This window comes from Pseudorca crassidens, chromosome 14 (assembly GCF_039906515.1).
Source record: "Pseudorca crassidens isolate mPseCra1 chromosome 14, mPseCra1.hap1, whole genome shotgun sequence".
Taxonomy (NCBI): domain Eukaryota; kingdom Metazoa; phylum Chordata; class Mammalia; order Artiodactyla; family Delphinidae; genus Pseudorca; species Pseudorca crassidens.
In genome coordinates this window covers 84,668,436-84,681,492 of record NC_090309.1, presented here as the reverse complement: position 1 = coordinate 84,681,492, position 13,057 = coordinate 84,668,436, and the positions used below count along the sequence as shown (strand labels likewise).

The window sequence follows — 13,057 nt, the reverse complement described above, 5'->3', positions numbered from 1 at the left end:
GAGCCTCCAGTGGCTCTTAAAGTCCTTGTCATTCAGTTTGGATTCCGCGTGCCACCTTCCTAGGCAGACTGCCTCCGCTCCACGTGGGAATGAAGGATTCCTCCTCGGAGCTTGGACCTTCCCCCTCCTTCGTGTCACTTATTATGCCCCATCCGTATGCCATAAGCAGCCTGCAGTGAGAGCCAGGACCTTCGTCCCCAGGCATTCAGAGGACCCAGTGGACTGGAGTATAGTGCGCACAGCCTGTGCACCCAGCCTGGAGCCAGACCCAGAGGACACGCCGAGGGCAAGGGTGGCCTGCACTCCTGGGCTGAGGTTTTTGGGGGCAGAGCAGCGGCTAGTGGGCACATGTGCACCACAAGCATGTGCACAAGTACTCAGGTGCAGGATGTGATGAGCCACACGGGATTGGTAGACAACCAGTTTCCGGATTCTCTCAGGGGATGCGGTACCGCCTTCCCTGACTCCATTGCCTTTCTTGGGGGGGGGGGTCAGCCCTTGTGATGAGAGGCTTCTGCAACTCAATAGGGACACAGGATTCTTCGACCTGGGACCTCCAGGCCCAGGGGTCCTAGACCATCAGACCGCAGAGGGGCCCAAAGAACACTGTGGTCCTTATACCGCTTGCCACCCACCCCCACCCCCGGTTTTAAAATTTGTGGTAAAATATACATAACATAAAATTGACCATCTTAGCCATTTGTACGTGTACAGTTCGGTTGTGTTAAGCACATTCACACTGTTGTGCAGCCAGCACTCTCCAGAACTCTCTTCCTCTAAATTCAGCTCGGGCTCTTAGGGAATTTCTACAAACAGAAGCCCAGTCCCCAACTCTGGATTCTTCCCTGGTACCCCAGGACGGCTTCGACATCCTTGGAGTTGTCTTGAACTTTCTGTAGCAAAATTAATGTTACCGACTTTTAAAACGGTAATGCTATAAGTCAGCCCTTTAATTCAGCGGACTGGGTGTGGTCAAGAAATCACAGCAGAGGTGGGTACCCTACTTGAAAACCGTGGGGTCTCCCTAAAGGACACTGGAAAATCAGTGACGGATTCCTGCAACATCATCCTCAAGCACGTGGTCTCCCATCAGCCCTGATGCTGACGGCCCCAGACTTTACTAACTCAACCTTCAAGACAGTGGCAGGAAAACATGATTTTCCACCCACGATTTCTCGACAGTTTTCCCCCAAAGTAAAACTTACCTTTTTTGCTTCCTGGACCCATCCCTCAATTTCTCCCAGCCTTGCTTTTCCTCTCTGTACAGCTGGGAATGCCAGGCCGGCCCTGCCCATCTCGCAGGGTTCAGGGTGGATCGTAGAGCTCTGTGGTCAAGCTCAAATGGACTCCTGGTCACATCCCAGCTCCAGCAGCTGTGGGACCCTGGGAAAGTTACTTGACACCCCCCGGGCCCCAGTTTCACCATTTGTGAAATGGTCTGCACAGGGCCTGGCACAGCTTGGTGAATTGTGGCTGCAGTGGGGGGCTTTGATGCTAAAATGGACCAGTGTGAGTGACTCGCCTGCATCCTACATGCTCTGGCCTTGATGAGCTCTCAAAGGCAGGACCCAGGCCTGATATGTCTGTCCCAGAGTCCTACCTTCTCCCCTCTCCCCATCCCGTGAGCCCCCAGAACTCTCAGGAAGTACCCCTTGCATTGCATCCCCCAAAGGGGAGCACACCCAGGCTCTGCTGGAAGGTCAGCTTTGCCAGAAACCACCCTGCCTCAGAGTTAGCAGGTGTCTGTGTGTGTGTGTACACAACCAGTACCAGCACTGCAGCGGGAAGGCCCCCTCAACCAACACAGGTGTCTGTTGTGCGCCCGGCCCAGGGCGCCGCTGGGGTTCTGCAGCCCCACGCGCCTGCCTGCGGGGACACGCGAGAAGGGCTGGGAAAGCGGAAGCCTCCCGGGCGGACCTCGGAGGCCTCGGCTGTCACCTTCCAGTGGTTGTGTTGACCGTATTTGTCACGCTCCCTGGTATGGTCCCTTCCTTCCCATAAACATTCGTTACATTGGGTGGAGGAGGTGTTAGGAGTCGGCATTTCTGTGGGATCAGAAACAACACAAATCACAGACGCATTCTGAGGCCAGTTGATACCATTGTTCTGAGCGGTGGTTTGGTCTTCACTGAGGTGAACGGATTCTAAAAGGACCGACCGTGCGAATTCCCTGGTGGTCCAGTGGTTAGGACTCAGCACTTTCACTACCCGGGCCTGGGCTCGGTCCCTGCTCAGGGAAGTAAAATCCTGCAAGCCATGTGGCGCAGGAAAAAAAAAAAAAAAGAAGAAGATGTAGAAGGACCAACCCGGAGCTCTCAGAGCCCAGAGCTTCACAGAAGGTGGGTTGTTTCCACGATGAAAAGTGCAGGAATGCTAATCGGGAAAAGGCTGTACCATTAACTATTGAAGGCGGCCGGGAAGGCCATGCTCATGACCAGGGTGCCCTTCCCTGGACCAGCCTCCCCTGGCTGCCCCCGGCAAGATGTGGGAGGGGGCCAGACGACCTGGTCCGAGGGCTGGCTTTGCCTCCAGAGCCTCCGGGTCTGTTTCCTCCCTGGTGAAGTGGGACTAATACAGGCAAGGTGTCTGATAAAAACAAAAGTGTCCCACAGTCCATGGACCTTCTGATTGTCCCCGATGCTGGCAGATCAGGAGTTAAAGCTTTGGGAACCTCACGGTGCCTGGCACGGGGCTCTGCCTCACAGATGCTGATGCCACACGGTACCAGGTCAGTTCTCGGGGCAGCTGTCTTAGGGCCCCAGAACTGCTGCACCAAAGCACCACAGACTGGACAGCTTCGAAAACAGAAATCTATTCTCTCTCGCTTCTGCAGACAGCAAGTCCAAGGTCAAGGTGTCGGCTGGTTTGGCTCCTTCCGAGGCCTCTCTCCTTGGCCTGAAGACGGCCACCTTCTCCCCGTGTCCACACATGGTCTTCCCTCTGTGTGTCTGTGTCCCAAGCTTCTCTTTCAAGGCTACCAGTCAGATTGGATTAGGCCTCACCCATATGACCTCATTTATCTTAATTACCTCTTTAAGGGCCCTGTCGCCAAATACAGCCACATTCTGAGGTCCCAGGGTTAGGACTTCAGCGTGTGAATTTGGGGGGGACAGTTCAGTCCACGACAGCAGCTGGCCCGCTCTGCCCACCCCTACGGACACGTGGGCACACGTTGCTGGAAAAAGGGCCTCAGGTCTCAGCTGAAGGAGTGAGGAGTGAGGAGGGGCAGATGTGGTGAAACCCTCCGCATCGCAGCCCCTTCTGCTCGTGGACGCTGCCTTTGAAGCACGAGATGGGAAGTTGAAGGAGAGACACCTAAGGCAAACCCCTCCTCTCCACACCCTCCAGACACTGGCTGGGAGACTTTCACAGTTAAGAGGAGTGTGGAAAATACAAAGCCTTGAGAGGAGCTGAACTGAGTAAAGGACGGAAGATTAGCCTTTTTGGTGCAGGAAATGCAGAGGTGGAAGTGTGTGGTCTTCGGGGTGTCTTAAGTCAAGTCTGGGGGCCCTGGGGCGGGGGAGTGGGGCTGCTGGGGGCCATTGGAAACTGACAACCAAGTTACCTAGAGATTTGCTGGTTTCCGCTTATTAGGATCAACCTATAGGTAAAGCAGAAAGTAGAGATTGTAAACCTTGACGATGTACAAATAGTGGTTCCCACGCATGACAGGAGCTGTTGTGGAAGGAAGGTGGAGAGGTTAGGGAAGGAGAAGGGAATCAGTAGCTTGATCGTACAGAGAGAGAGAGGTCCGGGTCAAGTTGCTCAAGCAAGAAATAGAGGATTCTTGTGTGTTTATTTTTTTGAATTAAAAAAATACACAGAGTTCAACATTTGAAATTACAGAAAGATTTATACTAAAAAGTCTACGTTTGTATAAAAAATAAAATAAAAAAATATATATAATAATAAAAACTGAAAGCAATGGTAGAGGGATATTTATTCAAAGAAAATATGTTTGTTGTAAAAGAATAAATGATCCAAAGAACATTAAAAAAAACAACTATATTTCAATGAAAACTAAACTAAACTAAAAAAAAAAGTCTCCGTTTGACCCTTGTCTATCAGCCGTCTCTCTTTCTGTAGCCAGTGTTATCATTTCCCAAGAAGTCATTCCAAACATACAAGCACGCACATATATTTTCTTTGTTTTTTCTTCCACAAACTAGCAAACTCTGTGCTGTTCTACACCTTTTCTTTTCACTTAAAAACAGATCTTGAGGATTATTTCACATCAGTTAGTAATACAGACGCCTGCGTTGTTTATTATTACAGACAACGTGCAGGAATTGGCCGTGTACACAGGCTATTGGCACGGGTGGGAGCATCTTTAGATTTGTTCCTAGAAGTGGGGTTGCTGCGTCGAAGGGAACGTGTTTGTAATTTTGAAAGATATTCCCAAATCCCCCTACCTGGGGGTTAGAAAAGGAACTTTTCTATCATTTAAATGTGTATCAATTTAAATTTCATATAATTTCAAGTCATAAAGATAACAAGTAAAAACAATGATATATATGTATGAAACTAATAAAATCTGGGAGGAGACAAAGAAGTAAAAGGAGGTGCCAGGGAAGATACATGAAGTAAACGGATTATATTTAGTGATGGGGATTCGGTACTTAATGTTTAGCATTTATAAATGTTAAGAAGCAGTTCAGGGTGGTTACCTCTGGGACGAGGGTGGAAAACCTTTTGTTTTTATTTTCTATTCTATATGCTTCAAAAATGAGTAAGCCACGTACTAGTGTTACTGTGAAAAATCAGAAAATAAAGTGAGGTGGCGAGGTGAAAGCTGTATTAATGTCTAGTAGGAGTATCAGCCCAGGGTCAGTCTTATGGATGGGTCTTATGGAAAACCTCGTTGGGGAGCACGCTTCTGCACGCCCGCAGGTGCCTGAGACTTGACTACGAACCTTAGAGACATTCATGTACTCTTGGTGCTAATTCTAGATCCACCCCTGCCCCCCACTCCCAACCAGAGGGCTTCTCAGAGGCAAAAACAAACAAGAGGGACTCCTTAAAAGCTTCTGGACGCCTGTTCTAAGGATAAAATCAGAACATGGTGCCCGAACAAGAAAAGAACTGCTCAGAACACAGGGCGTGGGGTGCAGTCAGCGTGACAGTTTTGCCGGAAGCTGATGAGGGTGGTGAGAGTAAGGGTTTCATCCTCCAATCTTGTACAGCCCCTGCTGGGCACTTGATTTCAAGTTGTTTCCACCTTTCCACATTCTGGAAGTCAGGATGTGCCTTGCAGCGCGAGGTGGCCTGTCCTGACTCCACCGGCGCCTCCTGGCCTTCCTGGTGGTACATAGACCGAGGGCCCGCCTCCCCGCAGGGGTCCTAGGAGGGCTGGGGCACTGCATCGCGGGGAGGGCCGGAGGCGGGCCTCTCCAGCCCTTGGTGCGGGACACGCGGGGGACGTTTCTCCGCGCCGCTCGGTGGCTGTAGGCTGCGGGGCGCCCTCCCCCGCCCTGATGGCGCCAGCCCGGGCCCCTGTCTTGCAGGTGTCGCCGCCGGCCGCCATGGGCAAGCAGAACAGCAAGCTGCGGCCCGAGGTGCTGCAGGACCTGCGGGAGAACACGGAGTTCACGGACCACGAGCTGCAGGAGTGGTACAAGGGCTTCCTCAAGGACTGCCCCACCGGCCACCTGACCGTGGACGAGTTCAAGAAGATCTACGCCAACTTCTTCCCCTACGGCGACGCTTCCAAGTTCGCAGAGCACGTCTTCCGCACCTTCGACACCAATGGCGACGGCACCATCGACTTCCGGGAGTTCATCATCGCGCTGAGCGTGACCTCGCGGGGCAAGCTGGAGCAGAAGCTCAAGTGGGCCTTCAGCATGTACGACCTGGACGGCAACGGCTACATCAGCCGCAGCGAGATGCTGGAGATCGTGCAGGTGCGCCCCGGAGAGGGAGGGGCTGGCGGAGCGCGCCCGCGGGGTGGGGTGGGGGCGGGGTCCCCCGAGGCCCCACCCACTCCGGACAGCGCTCCTGTCCTCCCCGCGCCTTCAGCCCTTCGCAGCTAGATGGCTGCCAGCCCCTCCCTCGTGCACTTTTGAAAGTGACGAGTTGTTTCCGGACTGGCGGGTCCTTGCAGATAGTGATGAGAAGAGCCATAGTTTACTGATCACTGGCCACCCATCAGGCCTGGCCTAAGCCCTTTGATGAGTTGTGGCCTTCCCGACCCTGGCGGGGCGGGGGTGGGGTGGGCGGAGCCGGGGATGGAGGTGTCATTCTCTGCATTTCACAAAATGTGAGGCTGGGTGGGGGACTGTGATTTCCAGAGAGTTAACAGAGCTGAGCTATAGTAATTCAGAGAGAATTCCAGTAATTGAGAGGACCCTTGACACTTACAGAAGCCACCTGCCAAGACCTGTTCGAGTCCCCGTGTCTGAGAATAAAAGAACAGTTTGTCATGTCCCCGGGAAGGTGCAGTTGTAGAGCAAGCCTGAAACATTAGCGGCCACAGAGTAAGCTCTGGTACAGAAAGCACTTCAGAGACCTCTTTGCCTCGACTCCAGCCAGCAGCTCTGGCAGGGGAAGCTGTTTTCCAGAAAGAAACCGTGTTTTGTTCACTTCCCCAGCTTCCTAGGTGTGTGGTAGAGAGGCACAGAGCTGCTGCTGCCTGGGTGCCTCCCTGCACTCCCACTCCTGGAGCCTGGGAGGTTCAGTTCTAGAATTCCTCAGAGGAGATGTCCTCTACATGGAAGGAACTTCCGGGCTAAGCCACAAACAGAGGGTATCAAACTCATGAACTCCTAGACCAGCAGCAAGTGGCCTGAGGAGTGACCAACCTATTTCCCAAACAGGTGGTTTTCGCACAGTGAGAATAAATCAGCACAGGTTCAGGGCACTCTGCTCCAGCTGTCGCTCCTGGCTCTTGGTGACAAGCGGTGGTAGAAGGAAGAGATCTCCTTCTCAGGAATCACCTGTCCCGGCCCACAAGCTGGCCCGTTCGCTTCCCTGGCCCTGTCCAAGCAGACTGGCCCGGCCCAGACTTAGAGACACAGCAGGACAGCGAGGGGCCCCATGCCTGTCCGAACGGGGTCTGGCTGCTAGGCCCCCAGACCAAGTGCCCCAACTCTGAGACCCTTCGCGTGGCTCCCGCAGGCGGCTTGGCCTGCTTCGTGGCGCGCCCGGCCGCCACTCCATCGTCAGAACGGACTGGGTTCTACGTGCTTCAGAGCCCACCAGAGGCCGGGGAGGGTCTTTGCTCTGCCTCCTCTGCACTTGAACAAGTGCCTGCCCCTCTTAGGAGGGGGTTCTGTCTCAAGAGGCCCTGAAAGACACACTGGCCGTGCTGTGAGACCTGGCCACCTCCACCCTCCTCGGCAAATGGAGAGGGGCCAAGGAGGAGAGAGTGTAACAGATACCTGCAGCCTCACTTGGGATCATTCCTTTATGGTTTTGTTTTGTAAACCTACTTTTTTCTTTCTTTCTTTTTTTTTTTGCGGTACGCGGGCCTCTCACTGTTGTGGCCTCTCCCGTTGCGGAGCACAGGCTCCGGACGCGCAGGCTCAGTGGCCATGGCTTACGGGCCCAGCCGCTCCGCGGCATGTGGGATCTTCCCGGACCGGGGCACGAACCTGTGTCCCCTGTGTCGGCAGGCGGACTCTCAACCACTGTGCCACCAGGGAAGCCCATAAACCTGCTTTTTAACATGCTACAACTCTCAGACTTCTGCTATCCTTGGTGTGTTGTTTCAGGAATGAGACTCTCAGTCAAGCCATCTCCGCACAGAAACCCACAGTGGCACAGCCCCTCCCCCTCGCGAGTTACTCTGATGAGCTGCTGGTCACTGGGCTCATCGTGCCCCCTGGACACACACACACACACACACCACAACACTGGGCCGGGCCACTTGGACAGAGACACACAGAAACGGCTGGCAATGGTGCTGAGCCCTTGGATGGCAGTGTCCTGGGGTTCTCGGTCCTGCTGGAGAGACCCATCTGCCCTGGCGCTGGCCTTTCTGGGGCTAGTTATGTGGCTTTCCCTGTGGGCTGTCTTTTTTGCTTCTAACTCAGGTACAGCAATCCCATAGTCAAATGTTTGTGGCTACGTGTGCTGAGTGATGGGCTGTGCACGTATGCGCCTGTGTCACCACCACCCTCTGTGAGTTAGAGAGCATTCCCAGCGCCCCAGAGGGCCTGGGAACTGTCCCGCCTCCTGCCCCCGCAGACACCCCAGGCTCATAGCTGTGAAAGTGGGTTGTTTGGCCTGTTCTTGAACGTCACGTAAGTGAGTCGGGCTTCCTTCTGCTCACATGCTGTCTGTGACATGCATCCACAGTATTGGGAGTAGCAGGGAACTTTCCAGCTGGGGAAGGGTCCTGAGGCTGTGAGCATCCTGACCTCTTGTCCTGCTGTGGGCTGGGCCGAAGCTCATGCCTGTGCCCCATCCACCCAGGGACACCCTGGAACCTCTGAGCACATGTGTCTGTGTCCCCCTTTGCAGGCTATATACAAAATGGTGTCCTCCGTGATGAAGATGCCCGAGGATGAGTCCACGCCGGAGAAACGGACGGACAAGATCTTCAGGCAGATGGACACCAACAATGACGGTAAGATCCCTGTGTGTCTGTGCCCCACTGCTGGGAGCAGAGATGTGTTCGGGACCCTTTCCTCCTTCTCTGTAGCTTCTCAGACCTCACCTGGCCCACCCCTGGCCCTGCCCGGCCAGCGCAGCTGCGCTGAGGGGAGAGCCAGTGTTCGGAGTCGGGGCACTGGGTCAGCATCCTGCCCCACGAGCCATAGTCTCCTTGCTTCTAGAACGGGGAGACTGTAGGCCCGTGGGCGTGTCCCGGGGAGAAGAGGCAGCTGTGCCCTTGGCACCTGGGCCCTGGAGGGGCTGGGATCAAGCCTTCCAGGTGGTGGGGGTCCCTTTGCCCCCCGTCATCCCTCCCCCAAACCTCAGTGGCCCCAGGGACTCTGTCGGGATGTGCTGGCCTGCGGCAGCTCTGCCAGGATCTCTGGGCCTACACCGCAGCAGAAGTGGCGTGTCCAGGAGGGGCGGTGGCGACCATACAGTGAGGACGTGCCCTGTGTTTTCTTTTCTGCATTGGCCGTGAGCTTCTGCAGGGTCCCTGCCGGGGAAGGTAGCTATGAAACTGGATGGATCCGCACCTCTTGCCAGTGTTAAGTGCAGTCCCAGAGTCTGGTCTGATTTGCTTTTGAAGGATAAAGAAACGCAGCATTTAGAAAAGAAAAAGAGAAGATACCCCCGGGCTGTGCTGGAGATTAAAAATAAGCTAATGTACAGAAAAGTGCTCCTGAACCCTAAAGTGCGGTTTGCAGATGACGCCAAGGACTGAGCCAGCACGGGGAGGGGGGCAACATGGCTGCAGGCACATCTCCGCAAGGAAACGGTTTCCAAAACATGATCCATCAGACGTAAAACAAGACAGCCTCGTGCCTGGCGTTGCCTTTGGGCCAACTTAAAACATGTCTTCTGCCTTCCAGAGTAGCAGCACAGGCTTTGGGTTCGACAGACCTGCTCCAACCAATCTTGGCTTTTCTGAGCCTCGGTTTACTCCTCTGTGAAATGGGGATAATAATTCAGTCTCTTGTGGTTTTGAGGATTCAGTGAGATAGAGCCAGTAGAGCTCTTAGCACAGCGCCTGGCTCTCCCTCCACCCACCTCTGCCCCGACCCCTCAGGGCCCGCTCTGGGCACCTTCCCAGGGTGTTTGTGAACTTGGGCCTGTGCCCACCGGGACAGAGCTTCTCCTGTGAACACCGGGATCCGTGCATCCCTGGAGCTCGGAGAGGGGTGGAAGAGGCCATGTTGGAAGAGAGAAGAGTGAAGCTGGGGTGGTCCAGGGCTAGGCTCTCGTCCTCCGGGGACTGCCCCACACCTTCCCTGCCCCCCTAGGAAAGCACAGGTGTCCCTGAAGCCCTCTCCTGTGATCTGTGCCTGGCCATGCACCAGGAACACCCTGATGGCTGCAGGACAGACTGTGCTCAGGGACCCCCAGCGCCTTGCCAGCCTCGCTTTCTGCCCGGAGAAGAGGCTCGTGCTTTCAGAAGCTCCTCGCCCTGGGCGGTCGGAGCCAAGTCCCCACGGACCATATGAATAGTAACAAAGCCCAGTAACCCCTGTCCATCGTCAGAGGGCCCCAGAGGTCTTGTCTTCTGCCGAGGGGGTGGCTGCCCCCTCCCTTCCCAATCCGTCCCTTAGCCTGGGGTTGTTTAGTCTCCCTCGGGGCCAGCCTGTCTGCCCCCGCTGCTGGGGACCCACAGGAGGACGTGTCCCTCTCGGCAGTGGGCAAGCAGGAGGTCCCTGCCTGGCTTCCCGGCGGCAGCTCACAACTGAGTGCATCCTGCAGGCCAGGCGTGGGCCGACCCCTCAAACATAACCTCCCAATTAACCCTCTCGGTGGCCCTTTGAGATGGGCGTTCCCACGATCCCACCACACAGATGAAGACCCTGGGACCTGAAGAGGTTGGCATTCGCTCTACTGCTGTCCTCTGGGGTAAATGGCTCTATTTCATTGTACAGCTGCAGAGCCTCAGACGCAGAGGCAAGCAGTAGGTCCGCACCCAGGCCTGGCCCTCCCGACCCTGGGTTAGTTCTGGTTTAGAGGCAGGTGTCATGTTCTTTCTGGACAAGGCGCATCTTTCTTAAATAAGGCGTGGGGCTATTTCTAAAAGGGTTTGAATTGCCCCACCAGGCACGGTCTGCTGCCATACTGGGTACGTCCTTTGAGGTGCCCAGTGCTTTGCAATGAGCACTGAAAGCAAAAAAGGTTTTTCCAGAAATGCTCTGGAAGTGTGTGGAGCCTGGACGCGTCTAGCTTCAGGAGGACTCAAGACTTGGACCAGAGGAGACGTCCCTGACACCGGAGCTGTCCCCATGCTCTCCTAAGGGTGATGAACTGTGAGTACTGGCTAACTCCCGTTTCTCCCGTCCTCCATCCCACAGGCAAATTGTCCCTGGAAGAATTCATTAAAGGTGCCAAGAGCGACCCATCCATCGTCCGGTTGTTACAGTGTGACCCCAGCAGCGCCAGTCAGTTCTAAGGGGTCGGCGTCTGGACAGTGCAGAGAAACACAGGCTTGTCTTGCCGTTTAAGCTTTGCTTGCAAAAGTGGATGCCTCTTCAATCATTCCTGCTCTCCCGGGGCGGCCAGGCAACACGCATCTGCCGGCTTGGTGGCCACGCCTCCCTCCTCACCTGGCCTCCTCCCGCCCCCTCCCCAGTCCCTCCAGGGCGAACTCCCTGGCATGTGGTTACTCCCAGGGCTCACGGTGTCCTGGCTTCTGGGGCACCTCCCTGCCCACAGGGAGCCCAGAGGACACCCCAAGGATCCCCTTGGGACTTTCTAAGGTCGCGCCAAGGCCAGCTGATTGATTTTGTGATCGCAGGGAAAATGGGGACAAGAACAGAGGGAGAGTAGACGGGCAAGCCCTCCCCGTGCATGGCTTCACCCAGCTCGGTTCGTTTTCTCTGACCAAAGCCGCTTGCACGTATATATACTGTGGTCTCCCTTTAATATATAAGTTATACGTATGGTGAAGTGAAATGTAATGTGTAGGTCCTGTATTTAATGCCTCGATTGCCTTTGAAGTGTGGTTCCCTCGTGGCCTGTGATCCCTCCGAGCCTGGTTATTTTGTGGTATTTATGCCCTCAACCTGCCCTTTTCAAAAGGACGTGCATGCGTGCCCAGGGCCGTGGAGACCCTCCCATCCGCGCAGTGAACGCAGCCTCTCTGTAAGGTTTGTCCTCCCTGTTGATTGGTCTGGCATTTCCTGTATTAAAATGATCAAATAAACGGCACTGTCTGAGTTTTGTGTGGGATCGGGAGGCCCCGTTGTGCCGCCCCGGCCTCCGCGCTCTCCGTGCTGCCGCGGCCTCCGCGCTCTCCAGAACAGGTGCGTTCGGCAGGTCCTGCTGCTCTTTGTAAACTTGGCCCCTTCTGTATCCACGTAGCCGTTCCTGTGTCTATAAATCTTGTGCAGACTGTTCTTCAATATCTGCCTCATGCCAAGAAATATTTGTGGAAATGAAAGATGACAGTTCTTGGCAGGTTTGACTGTCAGGCTTCTGCCTGTATCCAACCCCCTCCCCCGGCTCCCCCGCCAACCCCATGGTTTAATCAGCAAGGTAGCAGTACCGCACGTCCCCAGCGAGGACAGAGCGGGGATCAGGGGTACCAGCACGGGGCCATGAGGGCAGGCCTGGTTTCTCAGCCTGTGGCCATCAGGCTGCTTCTGGTCTCAGAAGCAGAAAACCCAGCAGAGGGGGCTTCAACCATAAGGATGTTTCCACCACGTGCCGAGACTAATGCGGCAGCTGGGCGCGTCGCTAAGGATGCCCAGGTTCCTTCCGCCTCCCCCACCGCCCTGCCCCCGGCCTCACGGGCAGCTTCTGTCCTCGCACTTGAATCCTTGGGGTCCCCGCAGGGCTGTCACCGTGCAGGGCAGTGCAGCTGACACGGGAGCCTTCCACAGGCAGGATGAGAAGCAGCCTGTCCTCTGTTCTTCCTTAAAGGGGAGGAGAACTTTCCAAACTTCTCCTGTGCTCCCTGCCCACCGCTTCTCAGTGCCTTGGCCCGGAGTGTGAGGTGACCATGACCGGCCGGTCAGGATGCACCCAGCTGATGAGGCCCCTCCCCACAGGGGGCGCGGCGCCGGGAAGCGTGAGCAGGGCCCCTCCCCACAGGGGGCGTGGCGCCGGGAAGCGTGAGCAGGATTGGGGTTCTGGTTCCAGCGCCTGGCACACCCACCCATGGGCCACGCGACCTCGCTGAGTCTCACCTGTGGAAGCAGTGCAGCCGGGAGACAGGTGATCAAGGCAAGTGGGCCGAGCGTGTAGCTCGGAGCCGGACCACAGCAGGCTGTCAGGGACCCTGGCTGTTTTGCTGATTTTAGTAATCTTAATACCTTTTACCACTCCAGGCCTCTGAATAGAAACGGTGAGCCCTTCTGCAAGTGACCTTACAGCCAGGGGCACTGCCGAGGCTGGGCCTTCGTGGGTGGTGGGAGGGGGAGGGGGGTGGTGGGAGAGGGAGGCCAGGTGACCCGGGGGTGGACCCAGCTTGCTACAGAGAAGG

At 55.5% G+C, this 13,057-nt stretch overlaps 1 protein-coding gene across 2 annotated transcripts in view; it reads left to right on the top strand.

The window, feature by feature from the left end:
* The window catches only part of HPCAL1 (hippocalcin like 1), a 111,820-nt gene extending 100,044 nt beyond the window's left edge, over window positions 1–11,776 (top strand). For both annotated transcript variants that reach the window (XM_067703703.1, XM_067703702.1), the window contains 3 exons: window positions 5,505–5,900; window positions 8,461–8,566; window positions 10,926–11,776. In XM_067703703.1, coding sequence (XP_067559804.1) covers window positions 5,523–5,900; window positions 8,461–8,566; window positions 10,926–11,023 — 582 coding nt within the window. In that variant the 5' untranslated portion in view covers window positions 5,505–5,522 and the 3' untranslated portion in view covers window positions 11,024–11,776. The remainder of the gene's footprint in view (window positions 1–5,504; window positions 5,901–8,460; window positions 8,567–10,925) is intronic.
* The last annotated feature ends 1,281 nt before the right edge of the window (window positions 11,777–13,057 follow it).